The sequence below is a fragment of the Trachurus japonicus genome, chromosome 7 (assembly GCF_045865225.1).
Source record: "Trachurus japonicus isolate A0001 chromosome 7, Traja_1.0".
Lineage (NCBI taxonomy): Eukaryota > Metazoa > Chordata > Actinopteri > Carangiformes > Carangidae > Trachurus > Trachurus japonicus.
The window spans coordinates 12237390-12258046 of record NC_140913.1 but is presented as its reverse complement, the minus strand read 5'-3'; the positions used below and the strand labels follow the sequence as shown (position 1 = coordinate 12258046).

The window sequence follows — 20657 nt, the reverse complement described above, 5'->3', positions numbered from 1 at the left end:
TATTTTGAAATGTTATATAGTGATGCTTATCCAACGGCAGAGTTGAAACCGGGTGAGAGAGAGGTGTACACGTCACCCATCAGTCAACACAGGGCTGACACATGGAACATGGTGTGTGTTGGACACAGTGAGTCAGTCGCCATTGACTCCCATGTTAAAATGTCCAACTTTACAGCAGAAATAAACTCTTTACAGCCTGGTACAAAACAGTTGCGATCTCTACACCTAATTTCCTGCTCCCTCACTTTAAGTTCTGCATAATTGGGGGCGTGGCCACTTTAAGTGACAGGTTGGTGAGCATATGCTTCATACAAACCAAAATGCGTCATCAGCTTCACACGTTCCCCTCAAGCATTGCCAAGAAAGCAACGTTGGAGCAGCTCACTCTGAGCTTCAAAACCACTGTGGGTGACGCCACAGAGGCTATACGTCCGTCTTTACTTACAACCTATGACCGAAACAACCACTCGGAAGTGGCGTAAACTTTACTACTGATAACTTTATACAACTCAAATGACATGTATGTCACTTGTCTATGTGTTCAGTGCCAATAGCGCCCAACAATGAGTCACACAACACCACCACTGTTGTTATGGATATATGGTATATGGAGAAGTTTACATTGTAATCTGTCTCCAGGACACGTCCACAGGATCCTCACTGTTCTTATTATCCTGTCTGCATTCCCAGAGATCACCTGTCAATCAAACTGGGTCACTTCCATCTCTGTTTGAGTTTATTATTGACAAGGTTTCTGTTGTTGGTGGTGTACTGTTGTTTTCAGCCATGCAGGATAGGATAAGACATTGCCATTTCTATTAAGTACCTGAGGCATTTTTTTTTCTTTCTAAAGAAAACTGAAGTGTCAAACTTGTTTTGTTTTTTTTTTCTCTCAGGTATAAGGAGGACTTTTCCCAGGGAAGAACTCCTGGCTCATAGAATATGCAGTTTGGAGGCTCAGTCCACTTGATACCCTCACTTTAACAGAGCCCTAAGCTCTGGTGTCAGTCTTTTGTCAGTGTGCAAAGCTTGAGGCAAGAGTGACATTTTCTTATAGGAAAACATCACAGGAGAGATGTGGTTACAAACCACCGCGGGCATTCAAGACTCTTTTTTTTTCTCTCTCCACGGTGCGGAGTTTTTACAATCAGATTTTTTATTTTTAAACAGTATTACTTGTGTGATGACTGCGCAGGAATATCCAGGCTCCTCCTGCACCGCACAGAAAACACAGCTGATATTTTTAAACAACACACAGATCGTTGGTCTGACTGCAAACCTGGGTCTGTTATGTTTCTCTTCTTCCTTCCATACTATCAGACACCCTCCCTCCCTCTTGTACACATCTGACACACTTCGATTGAATTTCACCTCTTGTCACTCCGCTCTCATGGCTTCGCCTCTGAGCCACACGCTGACACTCATACACACACACACACATACACACAAAGCACATGTTGTGAAGTGATGGCAGAGCAGCGGGCCAGTTATGACAAGGCCTTCATGCTAGCACCTGGCCGCGCTTGTCTCTCTGTGTGTGTGTGTGTGTGTACCCGTGAGACACCTAATGCCTACACCTCACAGACGCACACACGCTGTCAGGAATACAGATGCATTTATGGATAGCTTGGCAGACACACGCAAGCACGCACGCACGCACGCACGCACACACACATGCTCACACACATGCGCACACACATGCATACACCTTTTTCCCCCCGGTACAAAAGAGAGTGAGCTCAGGTAGCTGTCAGGCGCTCCCCCACCGGGAACAGTGGGCAAGTCAAAAACAGCCTCCTCGCCTGTCAGTCCGTACACACACACACCGACACACACACACACCGACACACATACACAGTGTGCTTTGGTGTGAGGAGAGAGACAGAATGAGATGCCTTGGGCAGATGCTGGACCAGTTGTCTATGCTGCACACAACGAGTTTCTGTGTGTGTGTGTGTGTGTGTGTGTGTGCGTGTGTGTGTCTGTTGGTCCATCCAGTCCCACAAAAGCCACCTGCCAGAGAGTGGACATGCTGCCTTGCGTTAAGTCCTGGCCTGGGTACCAGCGATAAGGAATAGTTGCGTGTGTGTGTGTGTGTGTGTGTGTGAGAAAGAGTGTGTGAGTGTGTTAGAGTGTGTGACATGTATATCCTCCGCAGTGACACCGGTCGCTCACCTCTCCAACCAGGATGGCTGTTTTAGAATGGACTCTTATTTTTCTGTGCTTTCATCCATTGATTTCCAATCAGGTTGGCTGCCTGTGAGAGCTTGCCTCCCCCCTCCCCCCACTCACCCACACACCCCCACCCCACCCACCCACACCCCACCCCACCATGAGACAAGGACGCCACAGCAGCTGGCTGCCCAACAGCCTCACCTGTGGCCACAGAGCCACATCAGCTGTAACTGCCACTATGCAGGTCAATGACTAAGTTGATGTTGTATAGATGTGTGTGTAGGCTGTCTGACTCAGCTATTGAATAATCTCAAAACGAGTGAACCTGCTGTGAGTTCAGTCAGGTTCACCTCAAGACTGTGGAACCACTGGCGTCTTAATCTATATGTAAATGTGTGATATGTTATTTATTGTTGACCCAAACATGACTTTAATATCATGTCTGTACCTACTCTTCCTTTTATTTATGGATCAGTTCTGAGTCCTAAATAAAGGCTATAATAATAATGATAATACACAGGCAGACACACACACACAGCCATACACTTTGCGCATTCAGCATCTGACAGAGTTTACAGTTTGCTGTTTCACACTTGATCAAAGCCGAGGACTCAGTGGGAAGTTGAGGATCAAAGTCCTCAGAGTTGTGTTTGTTTGACTTATGGAGCCTTAAAGTGTGCGACTGACCTTGGTTTGTCTTTGTGTTGCTCTCCCTCCACGGCTTTCCTGCATGGTGCCGGATCATTGACGCTTCAAAGACACGTCAAAGGGTCAGAATAAACTGTCCACAAGCCTGTGTGTATCATCCGGCTTCCCCATACTGTACAGGAGATTGATTTTTAATATTGTTGCTGACTTTTTGAAATTTTTAACATTGGAGCTTTTCCAGAGTTGTGCGAGGGCTCAGCACACCCAGCGACACACTGTGCCTGCTCTGCATGGGTGGACAGATTCTTCCTGGATGAATTGAGAGCATCTGTGTGCTTTACGCCAGGATCACATAGAGTCCCTGATGCATTTGTGTTGCTGAACTGAGTAGAGTTCTGCACAAAGACCCCGATGACTGACGCATATTGAGATTCATTTGTTGAGACGTGTCTGTCTGGCATGTCTGGTGTTTTAACTTTCTTAGCATTCTCTCACGTCAGACCTGTGCAAGAAAGAAGTGAAGGGGAAAAAAAACTTTGATGAGTTCATGCAAGATCACACTCATTAAGGTGTCTGTGTGGCGGGTTTGTGGAAGCTTTGAGTTTATTGGACTTTGAAATTTATGACTAAAAACAACACAGGGATGTGATGAATACCAATCCTAATGTCTCCTCCTCTTCTTGTCTTTCAGGCTGTAGAGGAATGCTGTGTGGCTTCGGTGCCGTGTGTGAGCGAGACCCAACCGACCCGGCCAAGGCTGAGTGCGTTTGCAAGCGGGGGGACTGTCCATCCTTGGTGGCGCCTGTTTGCGGCTCAGATTCGTCCACTTACTCCAACGAGTGTGAGCTGGAGAAAGCTCAATGCAATGCACAGCGACGCATCAAGGTGCTGCGCAAGGGACCGTGCTGTAAGTACCACCGCCTACTGTACCTACCAACCGCTCTCGAGAGACACTGGCCGAAAATATCCGTCCTCCAGCTCAACCCAAACTCAAAATTGAACATGAAAATTGAGATAATTCCACATGCTTTCAGAACAGAGTAGCTCATTTTCGGAAATCCCCTGACACAAGTGAAGTGATCCGCCTATTCCTCCCTGATTTTATTTCATTTTTTTTTTATGAGTGAAACTTGGAAAGAAAATGAAATCCTTTTAAAGTCTGGTATTTTAATACTTTGTATGCTCATACATAAAAAGAAGATAAATCATGCATATTGACAGTTGGTAACAACAGAGTTTCTGCTGTTGATTTGCGGTGTGGTGTTTATGATATCACAAGATCCCAGGAACCTCAGAAACAGACAGACACCATTATTTATTGACTTTTGAGCAGAACTTTTTTATTTTAGCATGTTTTTTTGAAGTGTTACCATCATGGCTGTATGTGCAGTACAGGGTCTGTACATTTTGAAAGATTAAATTGGTGCTTCTGATCCAGAAAAGAGCAAGAACCCCTCCTCCAAGAACATCTGAATCTGCAGCATTTCAGAGCGCAATCTGACCTGAGACTGACTCTCTCTTTTAAACCGCTCTGAGAGTTGAATTTGAAAGCTGTGAAGTATAGGTGAATGGACTGCTTTTAGTGAGGTGCTCTGTTGCTGAAAGGTATTTTCAACGAACACAAACAAGACTTGGGATGTTTTGATGTTTGGGACAGGACATTATAGCGGCCAAAAACAAAGCTGCAAGTCTCTGAGTGATGCTAAATTGCTTGTTATTGTCAAGTAAATGGATTTCTATTACACCCCGTTCTAATACAACAGGCTTTGCCTCCCTATCTTTATCCCCCAATAATAAAACACATCCCCATTATGTCAGACCTATTGTATTTCCAATATGGCCACACTCCCAGTGCTTAAGCGCCACCTGCACCCCCACAAACAAACAAAAAAAGAAAGCGTGCCACTCACTACTCCCATTGGTAGCCATCCAGTGTGTATTTTATCCTTTAGCCCCCGGTGGGTGCCTACACTCCTGCTGTACCACTCATTGTTTCTCTTTAGCAAAGCCCATCAAGATCCTGGGCTCTGAGTGGAGCAGCGGATTCCTGCCAAAGCTGCAACGTTGCAGCAACCTCAGTAATAACTGGTGTATTGTCAGCGTTGTGCCTGGCTGCCAATGTGAGCCCACTGCTAATTCCAGGGGTCTGATTACAGTGCCGGCTTGGACTTGGCACTAATAACAAGCTTGGTGACTGCTCACCACTGGCAGAGAGGTGAAAAAAGAGACAGAGAGGACAGAGAGAGGACAGGAGGAACAGAGGGTACAGTGGAGGGAGAAAGAGGAGAAACATCTTGAGGGGGAGGGAGAGAGTCATTTTGAAAGAGAAAGGAGCAATGAAACATTTAGAGAAAGACAGGCATGCAGGAGAGAGTGAGTGAGTGAATGTGTGAATAGAATCCAGGACTAGACTAAATCCACAGAGATAGTGCTGTAATGGCTCATGGAGGGTTAAGGCCATCAAAAGCACCGTAATTACATCTGGCAACAGCAGCAGGCAGTCGCCAGGAAAAACACATAAAGTCAGAAAAATAATAATGACGATGCTAATGATAGTATTGCCGATAATAACTACATGCTCACCACAAGAACAGACTTCCTCTTTTGCCACGTCACATCTGCAACAGAGTCAAAAGCTGTTTTTTCCCCCCCATCCCTCCATCGCCTGCATTATAGGCCAGTATAACTGATGCTAATGCTAATGCAATTTTTATGTCAACGCCTTCGTTTAATCATTGAATCTGACTCCTACTCAAAGAACACAGAGCTCCTTAGAGATAGGTGTTTGTGGATTTTTGTGTTTTGTGTTTTTGCATATTTAAAAAGTCCCAATTTATAATTACACATGCAGAAATGTTCAGACGTAAAAGCGATGTTCATTAGAAAAATACATTTTTGTTAGCAGCCTCACCTCCCCTGCAAAAACAGACATTACATTCACAAATACCCATTAAAACATGCAAACTCTAAAGTTAATTAGTCGTCAAAATCAAATTTAAGAATCAGTTTTTGTGTTTTTATTACAGCATTTTCCCTGAAATGCTTTAATGTTGCTTAGCAAAATCAAACCAGCATCTCTGTTCAGACATCTGGCTGGATAAATGTGTCCCCTGGAGCATTTCTGAATGAATAAAAACTCTATAAAGCAGCATTATCAAACCTGTAGTCCAGGCTCACCCTGCACTTCGTAGTGTGTCCACATAGCTCACCACCTGTCTGAGGACCAGAATCCAGCTTAACATGATGTAGACACATTTCTTTAGTGTTTGTTTGTTTTTCCTGGGGAGGCCTCAGACTCTGATCGCTTTGATCACTTGACGTTGAAGTGAAAGCTAACCCAAATAGCCACATGAGCCAGGTTTGTGGATTCTTAGATTGTGCCACACATTTCCATTATCATTTACCCGGAAAAAATATCACACCCTATGACCCCTTTTTATTTGTGCAGCAATAATAACTGCAATGAAAAATACGGAAAGTGTAGTGAGCACCGGTTTTAGAACTGCATTTTTCTCTGTATAGACTCAACACACAGGCTTTAATAAGCCTTCCGCTACAGGTGACCTGAGTCTAAACAAGTTGACCAAAATGCTTTTAATCAATGGAGATAAAAAATAAAAAAAATCTCATGCTTTCAAACAACACATTTTGCAGAGTAGAAGATTTCCACAAATTAAATATAATTCCTGGTAATTCCTCCATCTTTTTGTCTGTGGTCAAGTGTGTGCACTTGGCTACCTGGTTGCTGTGTGGTTATTTTTTTTACTTAAGTGCTTTTATTGCAACAGCTATTTTGAAAAGCTCCCACGCATGACAAAATAACTTTGTGTCTATAGACTGTATTTGAAAGGGCAGTGGATGAAAGAATCGAAGGAGGTAGATTCACAGCAGATGAAAGGTTCAGCCAAGTTGTGTAGAGTAGCATCGATCAAAAGATGTTTACGTGTCTCTCTGCAGATGAGGCGAACGATATTTGTGTTTGTAGTTAACAGTGCAAACATGCCGCATAGTAAGGAAAAATTTCGATGTGCAATACATGCCGGGGTAAGCACACGGTAAAGAGCAAGAGAGAGAAAGAGAGAGACAGAGGGGGGGTTAGGGGGTTAGTTGAAGACGAGTGACAGGTTCTCATTCTCTTTCTGCCTCCAATAAATTCAGCCGGTACAGAGGGTCTGGACAGGTCACTCTGGCTGAGATTATGGAGTTGTCAAGGCTGATGGAGGAAGAGAGAGGCAGAGACCGGGAAGGACGAGGAGTGGGAGACGGCGTGCAAGTGGAGAGAGAGAGAGAGAGAGAGCTGATAGAATGAGAGAGCTTTTAACTTTAGGAATAGTGTGGGCGGTTGGATTGGTGCTTTTGTGTAAAGCCTCGTTTGACTCATTCAATTTGAATGGCGGGTTTTCATTGGGGTAAGTGAATTGGCTACCGTTCTGAGAAGCCGTCATGTCCAATTCAAATCAACTCGGGAGTCTTATCTGGCACGCAGGAGTGCGACCACAAAAGAAGTTTTCTTCCCGCAGATTATCCCCCTTTTTAAAGGGACTGGAGTTATATGGAGCATTTTGTTAGCACTAAGTACAAGTCTGAGGCCTGGGGTGGGTTATTTTTTCCCAACGGGAGGGGAGCATCAACCATCAGGTCTCTGACATCTAGTGGATGCTGACACGCTGCAACATTTCCCAGTGAGCGGTTTAGACAATAAATCGTTCCCTCGCTCCCTTCAGACACTCGGGGATTTGACTGCTACAGCTTCACTCAGTCTGATGTGACCGCTGTGGCTAATGTCAGCTCTTTACAGTACATGGATATCGCTGTGTACCTGACATCTCTGTGTCAGTCTGCCTGCTTTGCTACCCATCTTCACTCACGCTACAGGTGCACTACACATTAGCATCGGCCATTATCCTGTAATTATCACTTGCTGCCACAGTGCCCACTTAGTTCTGTACCAGAGTATAGGCACAAACCATGACCTCATTTCTGCCTGTGTTAATGAGACGTTCTGGTTTTCATGCAACCTTGAGCTTAGGTTCATTGATCATAGTTTTGGCTGTTGTTCCCATCGGTAATTGTACTCGTTAAGTAAACTGCTGAGTTTTTGGAAAGTAGGACTTTGCTAAAATAAATGAGAAATAAAGGAGGACGCTTGGGTGGTCATGCGACCGGACAGGTTTTAAACAAATCCTCAGGTTATCTTGAAGAAAACAGGCAGATCAGAATTGTGTGTTGTAAACATCCATCACAGTTTCCTGCTCAGCTTCTTGCACAACTTCACACACACAAAGATAAAGAGGCTTGTTTACAACCTGGACTCAATGTTGCAGTCCTCCTCTCCTGGATATTTTCCTGCTCATCTGACCGCACAGTTCAAGCTCGACTTGGTTTCGTCTCAGCAGAGGTAAAATCCCCGTTAACCACATTCATTTAGCACCTCAGTCATAACACTGAACTGGCTATTACAACATTTGCCAGTGTAGCGGTGTAATTTCCCTCCTGAGGGACGGACGAAATGACCCACATGCTGTTGAGGCGTGGGCACTTAGTCGCCCCCAGTGCTCCTCTCTAATATTCACATAACCTGGCCCTTAATGGTGGAGACCAGCTCCGGGCCAGCTTCTTCATTATCTTCCTTTTGTTCTAGATGGATGATTTGGGATCGGTGGGGTTACATTTCCGGCGGGCAGGCGGTCAAGCGGGCAGGCGGTGGGCAGATAATGGCCTCTGATATTATCGAAATTAAAAGGAGAAGCTGCGTCTAAATTGGCCCAGCAGGAGTGCCCGATAACAACGCAACTGCGAGAGGAAGAGGAAAAAGTCAGCCAGTTAAGAGAAGAAAGACACAGAAACAGCCAGTGGAAGCACTTTCTGCTTCGGAGAGACAAGAGACATTTGGGCAGCTGTGTGGATGTATGTGTACGTGTGGGTACTGCAGCGTGTATGGGCATGCACACGCTACAGTTGGCGGGGGGAGCATGCACCATGTTGCCTCTCCTAATATTGAACTTGGAGCAGAGTGGTAAATACACTCCCTTTCCCAGAGAGAGCTGCAGAAGTGCTGCAAAACTCAATCTTGTGTGGCCACTCTTGTGGAACATGGAATTTTAGTTCTTTTTTTGTACTTTATTCTTTTTCTTCTTAAAGGATTGCAACAAGTAATGCAAAAAAAAAAAGTGTGAGTGTGTGTGGGTGAGGCGAGGTGACTAGGGTTTGAGACAGTGATCAATGGAGATTGATTTTGCCTGCGTGCGTGCGTGTGTGTGTGCACATGTGCACGTCTGAGTGTGTTCCTGAGAGTTGGCCATAAGCACGGCCGGCTGCCTTCCACCTCTCCGCTCTCCCTCTCTCCCTCTCTCCCTCTCCGGGCTTTAGAGAGGGCGTTATCTCTCCGGTGCCGGCGCACTCCTCTGTCCTCACAGTGAAAGGAGAAAGGCATCAGTACTCCACACCTGCTGCTCTGTCTGCTCTAACATACTGCAGGCACTCAGGGCCCAACACCAGAAGGATGTGAAGCTTCCCATCTTAAACATAAAGTATGTGCTGCAACCTGTGGTACTTGGTTGTAATATATATATAAGAATTTATCAGAGCTTTTCAGCCTTTTTACACAGTAAACCTGTCTCATATACAGCTTATTCACGCTTGCTGATAAATTCTGTAGCCACTATAATAGCAGCAGATTACATTATCTATCAACTTAATGAGAAAATATTTATCATAAACAAAACTGGAGTCTGTTGAGTGCACTTGGAGCCCTTTCCCTCCAGTAGCCGCTCTTGGCAACTAAACCATGATTAACATTTTACGGTTATGTTTTAGAAACTGAAGGCACAAATGTTTGGAAAGGTTGTGATCCTGGTTAAATATTGTGCAAGCGAACACATGAGACAAGACGCGCCGGCTCTCTCAGTATTTTACCCAACCGTCATCTTCGCCTGGCCCTTGGCCAATGTTTAGTGGTCAGTATTATCCTCCCCACCGTCACAAATCCTCCTAAATGTATTCACTAAAGCGCATTAGTCCCTATTTGTGAGTCCTGATAGTGACTCTGTTTGGATATGCTCCCATATTTACACAATGTAATGATTATGAATGTGCGTGCTTTGTGTGTTTTGTATGTGCATTTGCGGTTTTGCTGAATATCCCTCCCTGCTGCACTGAATGCATTCCGTGCGCCTGGTGTAGTACTAAAACGAAGCCTCTAGAGACTCCAGTGAAGCTGCTCCTGGTGTGAGAACGTCTCACTAACACACTGTTTGTTGAGATTATATAAGATAGCAGAAAGATGTAATTTTACATCTTGGTAGCCCAATCAGTTTCCACTTCTTCTTCTTGCTTATCAAAGTCTTTTATTTTTTCTGTGCTGTGCTGATTTATTTATTTATTTTCCCAGAGAAGCTCAAACAGTCTCTGGTCTGATCCTGTTACCCCAGCTGTACGTTCTGCCTTTTGTCTAGCGCTGGTCTGTCTGGTTGTTAAGGTGTCTGGGTCGGGCCGGGTAAAGCTGTGATTTATCCCCTCGTAGAGGATGAAGCCGGCCAGGAGGGGGACATTTCAGGAAAATCTCCTCCAAACAAATCCTTCTCTCTCTGAAACAGAGCTGGGGAAGTGAAGAGATGAAAGACAACTCGCTTTAGTCAACCTTTACCTCCACACGCTCTCTAACCCTTGCCCTTCCTCTTCTTCTTCTTCCCCTTCCTCTTCCTCCTTTTCTCCTACTTCTACTCTTTCCTCACACTTTGATGATGTCTTTTGTTACCCTGGTGACATGTGCGGTTTCCCGGTGACGATGGCGTGGTGGTAATAACTGCAGATGGTGGAGATGACTTTTGGCTTTTCCAGCTGATAACAGTGTTGTGCACTGTGACTGAGGAGGCTGAGGAGTCATCTCTTCCTCCTGTTTCATTCCCTCTGGCCTCCTTTCCCTTTCTCTGTTTCCCCTTCACCCTTTATCTCTTTGCTTGGTTTTAACCCTCCTATTTCTTCCTCACTCTCTACTCTCTCCTTTTCCCTCCTCTTTGTATTTTCAGTCCATTTTATTTCTTGTCTCTCTTATTTCACCTCTTTTTCATTTACTTGCTTTAGACCAGCCAAAAATAGCTGCTCAGTCTCTCTCTCCCTCTTCTTTACTACTTTATTCCCTCTGTCACTTTCTCTTCATTTCTCTCATTCCATTCCTCCCTTTGCACTTCCCTCCATCCGACTACATTTCTCCGTTTCTTGGTGCCACTCTCAACAGCGGGTAACGTGCATGCCAACAAACACACACATGAACACAGAGAGTAATCAGATTTATCCAGGGTCATTGCTGAACACATTTATGTGCGCACACAGACGCGCAGACACACACCAGCACACACATACACAGAGCGAGAGGTCATTGTAAATAACTTGGTTTCCGTGCTTTCATTTCCCTGGGGCATTGACTCTCGCTTGATATTCATAACCATAACATGCAGAACCTGATGGACTGAATATGTGTCTGTGTGTGTGTGTGTGTGTGTGTGTGTGTGTGTGTGTGTAATGATACTGTATTTATACCACTATGCATGTACACGCATACACACCCAGGCGTACTTTGTGAAACACACACACACTGCAGGCACTTTGTAAACAGATAGAAATATATACATTCTTGTTATCATCCTTCACACACACACACACACACACACACACACACACACACACAGAGAGATGATAATGGGCTTTGCTAGAATCCTCTATCCATCTTTACTTGCTGTTCCACTCATCTGCAGCAACTGATACTTGTAAGACAAATCCTGTCTTCTTCATCTCTTTTTCTCTCTCCAGCGTTCACCTCTCTAAAACCTGCGGGCAAAACACAGATTATGCACACACACACACACACACACACACACACAACACACGTCCATATCAACACACACCTGCTTAATACAAGACAAGAGGTTGTGTTTTGAGACTTTTTAATGTATTTATGCATTTGGCTTCTCCTGAATAATACATCATTATTTGTTATTTTCCCTGCGTATACTTCAGGAGAGATGGAAAGAGGTGAAAACAATAAAAACAGAGCAGTGGTGAAAATATGAGGATAACTAGTGCTCTGCTGACAATAGTGGAGATTTTATTTTATTTGTGTGGAAAATTGGTGATGAATGTTCAGAGCCAGATTTCTAAAGAATATCGTTTTGTGTGTTTGTATTGACTCACGTTAGAGATATATACTCTCTGTATACAATTATATTAGATGCATGTATCCTTTCTCTAGAATGTTTTTCCCATAGTACCTTAATTAGAGAGACTGACGACTGTTGAGGCAGTTCATCCAGTTAATTCATGTTGAGTTTATTAATTACTTTGGAATCATAAGTAGATGTTCGACAATTTATCTAAACTGTTCATCATATTCGAGTCTATATTCTGCCCTGCACATTCATGGTTAGATGCACACACACAGCTAGGACTGTAAGGAACATATCGACTGCATTCACTCCCCAGAGTAATGCTGTGTGCTCACATTGTGGCAGTAGAGGGCAATTTAGGCAGCATGTCCCGTCCAATGGGAGACTGACTCTGTAAATTCCTCCACGGCTGATTTCAAACCAGCAGACAGACCAGCGTTAAACTTTCACAACTTCCAGCTCTGCAATATGGGGAGTGAAAACCAGGTGTTGTAGCCATTTGGGTCACATGGATGTAGTGCAGTCATGTGTGTTTGTGAATCAGTTCGCATTGTCTGGAAGCCAAAATGAAGTAGTGCAGTGGTTATTGATCCAGGTCATCAGGACCCAGAGTCCTGCTGGTGTTCATGTTAGCGATCTAATGAGACACACACTGTTTATGCCGGCGCTGGAAAGTGAATGTTAACTGAGTGGGAGGAGAGAAACCCAGTAGCCTTTTGTCCTCAGGAGCAGGACTGAGAAATGTTGACGGAGAAACTATGAAGACTTTTCCTTTGTGAGAAGCATTTTTACTCGATTTACCATAGTAGTCCTCAATATTTACTCACTGCCGTTTTATGTGGCTGCTCGATTTCAGACAGTCAGTGCTCAAGAGAAAGAGGTTTAGTGCCCAGTTTTGCTCTGGACAATTCAAACCTTAACCTCCTTTTACTGCACATAGAGTGGTTTCTGTGAATAGAAACCCAAAATGAGACTATATAACCTCTGCTCAACAGCCGCCACAAGCAGCAATAAGAGAATAATGGTGTGCTAACTTTTTTTTTCTTTTTTTCCCCTTTTTTTTGCCACGATTCTCTTAATTCAGTTGCTTTATCTGACAGCAGGACACAGTGAAAAGAGTTGGTGACCTTGATGAAGAATTGGAGGTGCGCAGCTTGTTGGCTGCAGTTCTCTATCTACTAACAGCTCGCTGTGACTGCTCTTTCTCTCCTTCCTTTACTTCCCTGTAGCATTTCATTCTTAGCCGCTGACAAAAAGAAACTCGAGAAACATTTGTAATGTACAATCACCATCAGCGCTGACCATGGCTGGTCACCAAAAAACAGCGCTTCCTGTGGCTGCTTCGCAATAAAAGCCACTCTGTGGTGTGACAGTTTAACACTTATTATGTAAAAGCAGCAGGCAATACCGGCTTTGCATTAGCGGTTAGTTATTATGTAGTTGTAAGACCATAATTTAACCTCATGTAGCATAACATTAAATGAAATTACACTTTAATAGTGAATAACATGTAAACATAATTTCCTGTGAATCACTGTGCACATATATGTGTGAGCAATGAATTCCCCACAGCCAGGCAGATTCTACATAGTCGCCTTGTAAACCCCTTCAAAATCAGAAATCCATTGGAAAAAATATGAATAGTGCACCAGGTATAATTCTTGTAAAGCTTCTAAAATCATCGTTTGTTTTGAGTGTTTCATCCAGCAGCAGTTTAAAACGTGCAGCAGTTTTCTTAGTGCCATGAGGAACACAATGGCACAACAAAACCACAGACGTCATGACTTGTTCCTGGTGGCTGGAAATCATTCATATTGAAGAATCCAAACTTGTGCACAAAACATTTTCACAGTGAGATGCTTTCACAGCCGGGAGATAAGAGTCTCCTGCCTTTTGTTCGTTGCAGTGGGACATGGCCATTTTTGAGCACTTCCTCTCTGTGGTGCGACACAATATCCTGTTTACAGTGAAATAACACAAAGCAGACACTGATGCTTTTTCCCAGTGGGTTGAATGGGTCAGTTTTATAATGTTTATCAGAGTCACTTGACTGCTGACGCTATGTGGTTTATTTTTCTGTCTATTGTTCAACCTGATCACATTAAATTCATTCTAACTCAGGGGACCAGTTCACCCTCCGTTTTTCACCAATGTGTTTGCTGTCCTACTCCTAGATCTAATCATTTTCTTCCAAATTATGATTATAAGAACACAAACACGCACAATGCCTGTCTGTATAACACTTGCCAGCAGAGGAGAGGAATCAATCCAAGTTATTCTCATCTATCGTTTGCACTGAATAAATGTCAGTACTCTTTGTTCTGCTCCTGGAGCTTCACACTGTCACGTGCCTCCCTCTCTCTCTCTATCAAAATACCTTAAATTAAATAGTTGTCATGTTAAACAAGGTCCTATACTGTCAGGCTGAAATGGGTTGGCTGATTGAAGGATTTATCTGATTGCAAGTGTGTTTGGCTTTGACAGACAGAGACTGGCAGAGAGAAAATTAGAATTTAATAAATAGCACTTCAGTCTTTTCCACACCAGTTTTGAATTCTAATCCTCTGGATCTTTGTTATTTTTCAAATTAAAGTCTCAGTATTTGGGGCTAAAGACTCATTACTGTGGAATTTCTGCATTTGCTTACATAAGATAATTTGTGAGCAAATGTGTTTTTTTTTTTCTGTTGATGAGGTTTCCAAAGTTGATATTGATGTTGTTTTCCAAAAACAAAACAAACAAAAAAAAATCACTGCAGTTGTAGAAGTCATGACTTTGTGCACTACACATTTTGGCTTCTGCCCATTTCCAGCTATGAGCTGCTGTATGAGCTGTGAGCTGTGTTAGCTTTTTTAATAGACTTTAGAATCATGTAGAAACAGAACTTTCTTTAAAAAAAAAAAACAAGTGACAATTAGTAAAAAGTCAGAATAACAACTTTATTTTGTGCAGTGGAAATGTTTTAAATGTTGTCAATCAGTTTGTTGCCTCCAGTTTGGAAACCACTGTCTTTACAACAACTGTAAATACAGCTGTTCTTGTATAAGACAGTGACCGAGAGCTATTTAACATGTAATTACTTACATGGGACTATCAATAAGAGAGATACAGCAAAGCTCATTATCATAAGTGCACATCATAGTGTTGATAATGTTGTCATGCAGAGACATCTGTGTGTGTTTAGGGCACCGACACCTACTGTGACTGCCTTTTTAGCAGATCAGAACGGCACATCGAGGCCCAGCGGCCATCACTCATTAGTGAGCGTTGATGGCAAAGGCCAAGTATGATTAGCCAATGCTTCGCTGCACATCAGGGCTGTTTTTTTCTTCTTCTTCTTCTTCTTTTTTGGCTTCCCACCACCACCGGCTCCAGTTAATCAGGCGCTAATGAAAGCAAACTTGTGGCATATGCACCACTCGGCCCACATGAGTCCCCGCATCCCTTCCGAGGGCCGGGGTGACACTCTGAAAGCATCAGTCTCTGATGGAAGTCAAGGGGGCAGTTGTCGGTCTGAGAAGTGAAGCTCACTTCCGCGTTCAAAAAACTGCAATCCCCTCGAATTCCTCTGGGGGCTGGTGTCAGAAGGGAGCATTCCCCATAGACCCCCATGTTAAAATCGCCGACTTTACATCCTCAACATGTTAAAAGCCTGGTGTCAGAACGTTTTTTCGTCTCAATCGATAGTTTCTACCCCCGCACACACTCTGAGGGGGGTGAATTTTTTTTTAACTCTACCGTTTTACTGTTATTAGGTTAAAATTCTGGCCAATTAGGGCGCGGAAACGTTGAGTGACAGGTCCGAGCAGCTCCGTGGACAGCTGCTTCGAGGCCAGTGGGTGGGTTCTCGGCCGGCCAATCCAACATGGCGCTGTTCAGGCCGCCATATTTGAGTCACAAAAATGACTCCCCAAAACCAATGGGAGACGTCACGGACGCTACGTCCATTCTTTTTACAGTCTATGATGGAAGTTGATGTATTTTAAACACAGTATATTTTCCCTCTCTTGCTTTGTTTATCACTTTGAGGGTGTTTGGGTTTATTTGGCTTTTAAACTATTGTGCACACTAAAGTAATTTGTCCTGTTCAATGAAGTTTTTTTGATGAAAACATTTCATCAGTGAACCATAGCTGTAGTATAAATGTTTGCTGTAATGCTAAATCTGCTAACTGGGTCTAATGAGTTTCATATCACTGGGTTTGATTAAGGGGTTGCCTCGTGCAGAGCTCAACCATTTAAAACGACATAAATACATTATTGACTGTGCGATCCTGGCCTTAAAATAGTAAACAAAACAAGCAGTTAACGGCATCTCCGACTGCGTTCCTCCACTTATTTTTGGCACTTTGCTTTCAAAAGGCCTCTCCCTTAATCCAAGAGACACAGCTCATGGTAAAAGCACTGACAGCTTTTCAATAGGTAATACTGACTTTATCCCATGGGCCATTAAGGTGACAGGAAGGCCCCGAGGTTAAAGAGGCCGTCCATCAGATAGTGTTGTCTGTCTCTTCTTCTTATCCTTTATCTCTCTTAGCTCGCTCATATGGATTACAGGTCTGAAACAAAGTGAGATGTAACACTTGAAGCGTGCAGATGGTTTGACATGTGATGTATAACCGTCCACAGAGTCCTTTAGCAACATTTTGGTCTGGCCCAAAAATACATAAACCCAGGATAATGTCTTCAGTTTTCTAACAGCGGGGTCATCATCTCGGCTTTGTTGTCTCACACAACCTGTTCAAAGAAATACATCATCACCATCTCAGGCAGCATTTTATTCCTCTCCCGTCACATTGATCTATATGTTTATATGTGCAATGTAACTAATGTTTGTAGCAACAAATACACAAAGAATTATCATCCAAATGATTCCTCTCTGCTCCTGGTGATGTGGCATTATTCCAGGACTTTATAGCCTGCAGCAGTTTCATGATTCTCTCTTAGCACCTTTATCTGCTCCATCTACAGCAGCAGCTGTTTAAAACTAAAAAAAAACGAACTGCCTGTTCACTAGCTGCTCTGCACTGACGTGAGCGAGTAGCCTGTGAACATAATGAAACATTTAGCAACTAAAGAGCCAGAGAGCAGGCCGTAGCCATCGTCTGCTGTCCAGAAGCAGGACTCCTGATGAATGTGAATTAGGACGACGGAATCAAATGCTTTTGGTTAAATTACTAAAAAAAACAAACCAGCTCAGATTCGTCGGCTTTAAACACCAACTTTGTTTAAGTGGAGAATTTCTGTGAAGTCGTGAGCCGTCCCTTGACAACCCCCCTGAACATCTCTGCCTGTGTTTGTCATAAATGCCACATCCAGACGATTTAATCCCGTCCTGCCTCCTCTCTGTCACTCAGCAGAATAGATGGGCCGTGTATAGTCATTTCACCACCCCACCTGTGCTTCACTTCTTTCAAGCGTGAGATATCTGCCTCTGGAAAATGACAGCTACCAGACAAATTGGACTATTTTGGAATCATGAGACCTCACAGTGCAAGATTTTAGCATTTCATCATCTGTCATTTACATTTATCCCAAAATACATTTATCTTTTTTTGTTGCTTCTTTTCTTTCTTTCTTTTTTTTATAGGATGGACAACGTTATTGTCTTTCGAAATGAAGTAGGTTCAAATCTGTGCACACAAACCCTATCCAATAGACACACAGAACTAGTTAGCTGTGAGTGTGGCCAGCTGACTGCAGTGTGATGAGGGCTTTTCGTGGTTCATTTTCCATTCTCATGGGTAAAACAGCAAGGCGTGTAAAAGAGAGCAACAGCTGCAGTTCTATGAAGCTCTTTGAAGAACTACATCAAACACAGAGAATCATCTTCCAGCAATTGGCCTCACAGTAGAGAAAGTGAAGTAAGTGTGTGTGTATATCTGTGTGTATGGGGAGTATGTTGGAGAGGTGTGTAGCACTGTAAATCCTTTGGCCTTCCCTCACTCCTCCTGCCTCCTGCTCATCATCACTTGGTCTGGGTATCTGGCTGCACGCTTTTCATCCATATTTAGTTCTTCGATCTCCGTTTTTATTGATCTCGTCCGTTAACCTTGTTTATTTTCCTGTTCTTGCTTTTTCCTTGCTCCCATTCTGACCCTTTCTCTTATCGCACTTCTACACACTTCTCCAAACCGCCTCTCTCCTTCAACTCTTTCCTTGCTTTGCCACTTAATCTCTAACCCGTCTTTTTTGACGGCAACCGCGCATATTTTACATTTGCGCACCCAAAAAACCTGAATGACGTCAAGTGAACACTTTACAGTAGGATTCAAATATGAAGTGATTTTGGACACAGCTGCAGGGTGGATGAGCATGAACCCATGATAAGGAAGAAGAACTGTCCTTAAAGGAGGAGTTGAAATAAGACAATAGTTGAAAACACATTTGTGAACTTTTCCTTTACTGTAAACGTCTCAAAGCTTTGTTGCATATTTCTTTTCTTTTTCTGCATTTTTCCCTCTCACTGTATTTTCTCAAATGACATTTAACTCAACCCCCTCATTACTGTTTTCCTCTCCCTGTCATATTCTCCCTCATTCTCTGTCACTATATCTGTCTCTTTTCCTTTTTCTCTCTCTCTTCTTATTCTTCTCCTGCTGGTGATGTGTGTGTGTGTGTGTGTGACTGGCGGTGGGGAGGGGGGGGCCTTGATTAGAACACACACCGCCAAGTCCCCCCACCTCGCATCATTGCATTTGATTAGCTCTAACCCCCTGCTCCCTCCCTTATCACTACCAGCACAACAGGAAGCGCCACACACACGCACACGCACACACACACATGCACACACACACGCATGCATGCACAGATACACATGCATATATATCACAAACTCACTTGCAGACTTATCTGAACTCCATTGCTGCCTGTAAACGTGCACCGGCATATATGAACACAATCTCTCTACACACACATCTGGGCTGCTGCTGGCGCGGTGGCGGCGGCGGCGGCAGGGCATCAGGTAAAGCCAGCATGACGCTGACAGCTCCCTGTCCCTAATGAAGCATTAATAAACTACAGCTCAAAACAGTGGATCAGAGAGCAGCAGAGTTCCCCACCTGCCTGGCTGTCTGCTCGCTGCCAGGGGGAGAGATGAGAGGTGAGAGGATCACTGTAATCCCCCGTCCTCCAAAACCCCTCTGCCCCACTTTTTCAGAGAGACAAACCCCGCCGCCAACGACGCCCCTAACCCTCATCAACTGCTTTTCAGTATTGTGCCCAAGGTACATTTTAGTTTTCATGAGTATGATGTCAAATAAATACTCGATGAAAGAGACCTCACTTAATTAAAACGCCACTAACACTCCAGCAGCTCTGCCCCGAACCGCACAGCCGGAAATGTCATTTTCACATATCTCCTGATTCGTACATAAATGTAGTGTTATTGGAAATGTATGCATTAGAAACATCGTTTTTATGCATGCAGGCAGATTCAAGAGACTCAGAGTTGTCTTTTTTTGGTTTGTGCGAACAACTCATATTTCAGTTATATTTTCAATTTAAATAGAGATGAGAAAGTTGAGAAAATTATGAAGGTGAAGCTGAACGTTGATTGTTCACATATAGAGCCGAGTGAATTTTGCAAATTTAACTTTTTTTCTGTGTTTATTTGCCCTGACAGATAATTCAGCTCTGACTGGTAAAGACAATAGCTAGTTAGTGTCTCTGTGGTGAGTGCGTCAGTCCTGCGTTTGTTTGGCAACTTCATTCTTCATTTCCTTCTCTTTTCTGCACATTCATGCGCATTCTGCCGAGCGTTGCCCTTCAGCCCGAACACACGTAATACCAGCACTGCTAATCAGCCTCTTGCTAGTAGCCATCTTACCTCTGCAGCTACAGCACAGCACATAACAACCAGACTGATTTCTGTCGCAGTCTGACCCCCGATTGAACCCTGAGTTAAAGCCTAACTTGCAGCGATGTTCGTGTGCGTGTGGGAGTGAAGGTTTTTCGTTCAGGAATCGGCACAGACACACATGAACTGACAATTAGGCGCGCGGGTAGTGCAGTAACAATACCTCCCCGATTGGCAGACAATGGCTCCCCTCTGATTCAAATGAAGCGAACCTGCTGAGTGGAGATATTCCGCTAGGTGTGTCCATTGAAATGCTGCATGCCTGTGATTAGGAGAATTAGAGCAATCGTTCTGTGAAAAGAAGCAATCAAATTCAGGTCCAGCTGTGATGGACTGACAGGAAAGAGTCCAAAACGCTTCGAAGAATAGACGGATTTTAGAAAATCCAGTCATTTAAATGTAAATAAATCAGCATTGAGTGCCTAAGAAAATACATATATAAAGGGACAGTGTTTTAATTGGACTGTGGGCTGCTGGATGTCCTCTAGGGTGTCCTCTCCTTCCCTCGTCATAAGATGTCGTCCCTGTTTGTGCTGGGATGCCGTTACTTTGGTGTCACTTGGCGTCTTTATCTCTCTGTCTATCTGTGTCCTGATCTGTCTTTCTCTTCTCATTATCCTTGCAGTGGAAACCTCGCTGAGCTTTACTCCAGCGAGGGAGACTGATCTAATTGGCAGCGAGGATCATTCTAATTTAGTGAAGCCAGCTCTGCTGACTTCTTCAGCTTCGCTCTTTCTCATCTCTCTTTTTTTGTGCTTTTTTGTGCCACTTTTCACGTGATAATAATGAGAAAATATACGCAAGAACTGCCTGAAG

The 20657-nt window shown here is 43.8% G+C and overlaps 1 protein-coding gene across 3 annotated transcripts in view; it reads left to right on the top strand.

Moving 5' to 3' along the window:
* The window catches only part of agrn (agrin), a 253022-nt gene that overhangs the window by 144497 nt on the left and 87868 nt on the right, over positions 1 to 20657 (top strand). For all 3 annotated transcript variants that reach the window (XM_085781255.1, XM_085781254.1, XM_085781257.1), the window contains one exon: positions 3515 to 3730. In XM_085781255.1, coding sequence (XP_085637381.1) covers positions 3515 to 3730 — 216 coding nt within the window. The remainder of the gene's footprint in view (positions 1 to 3514; positions 3731 to 20657) is intronic.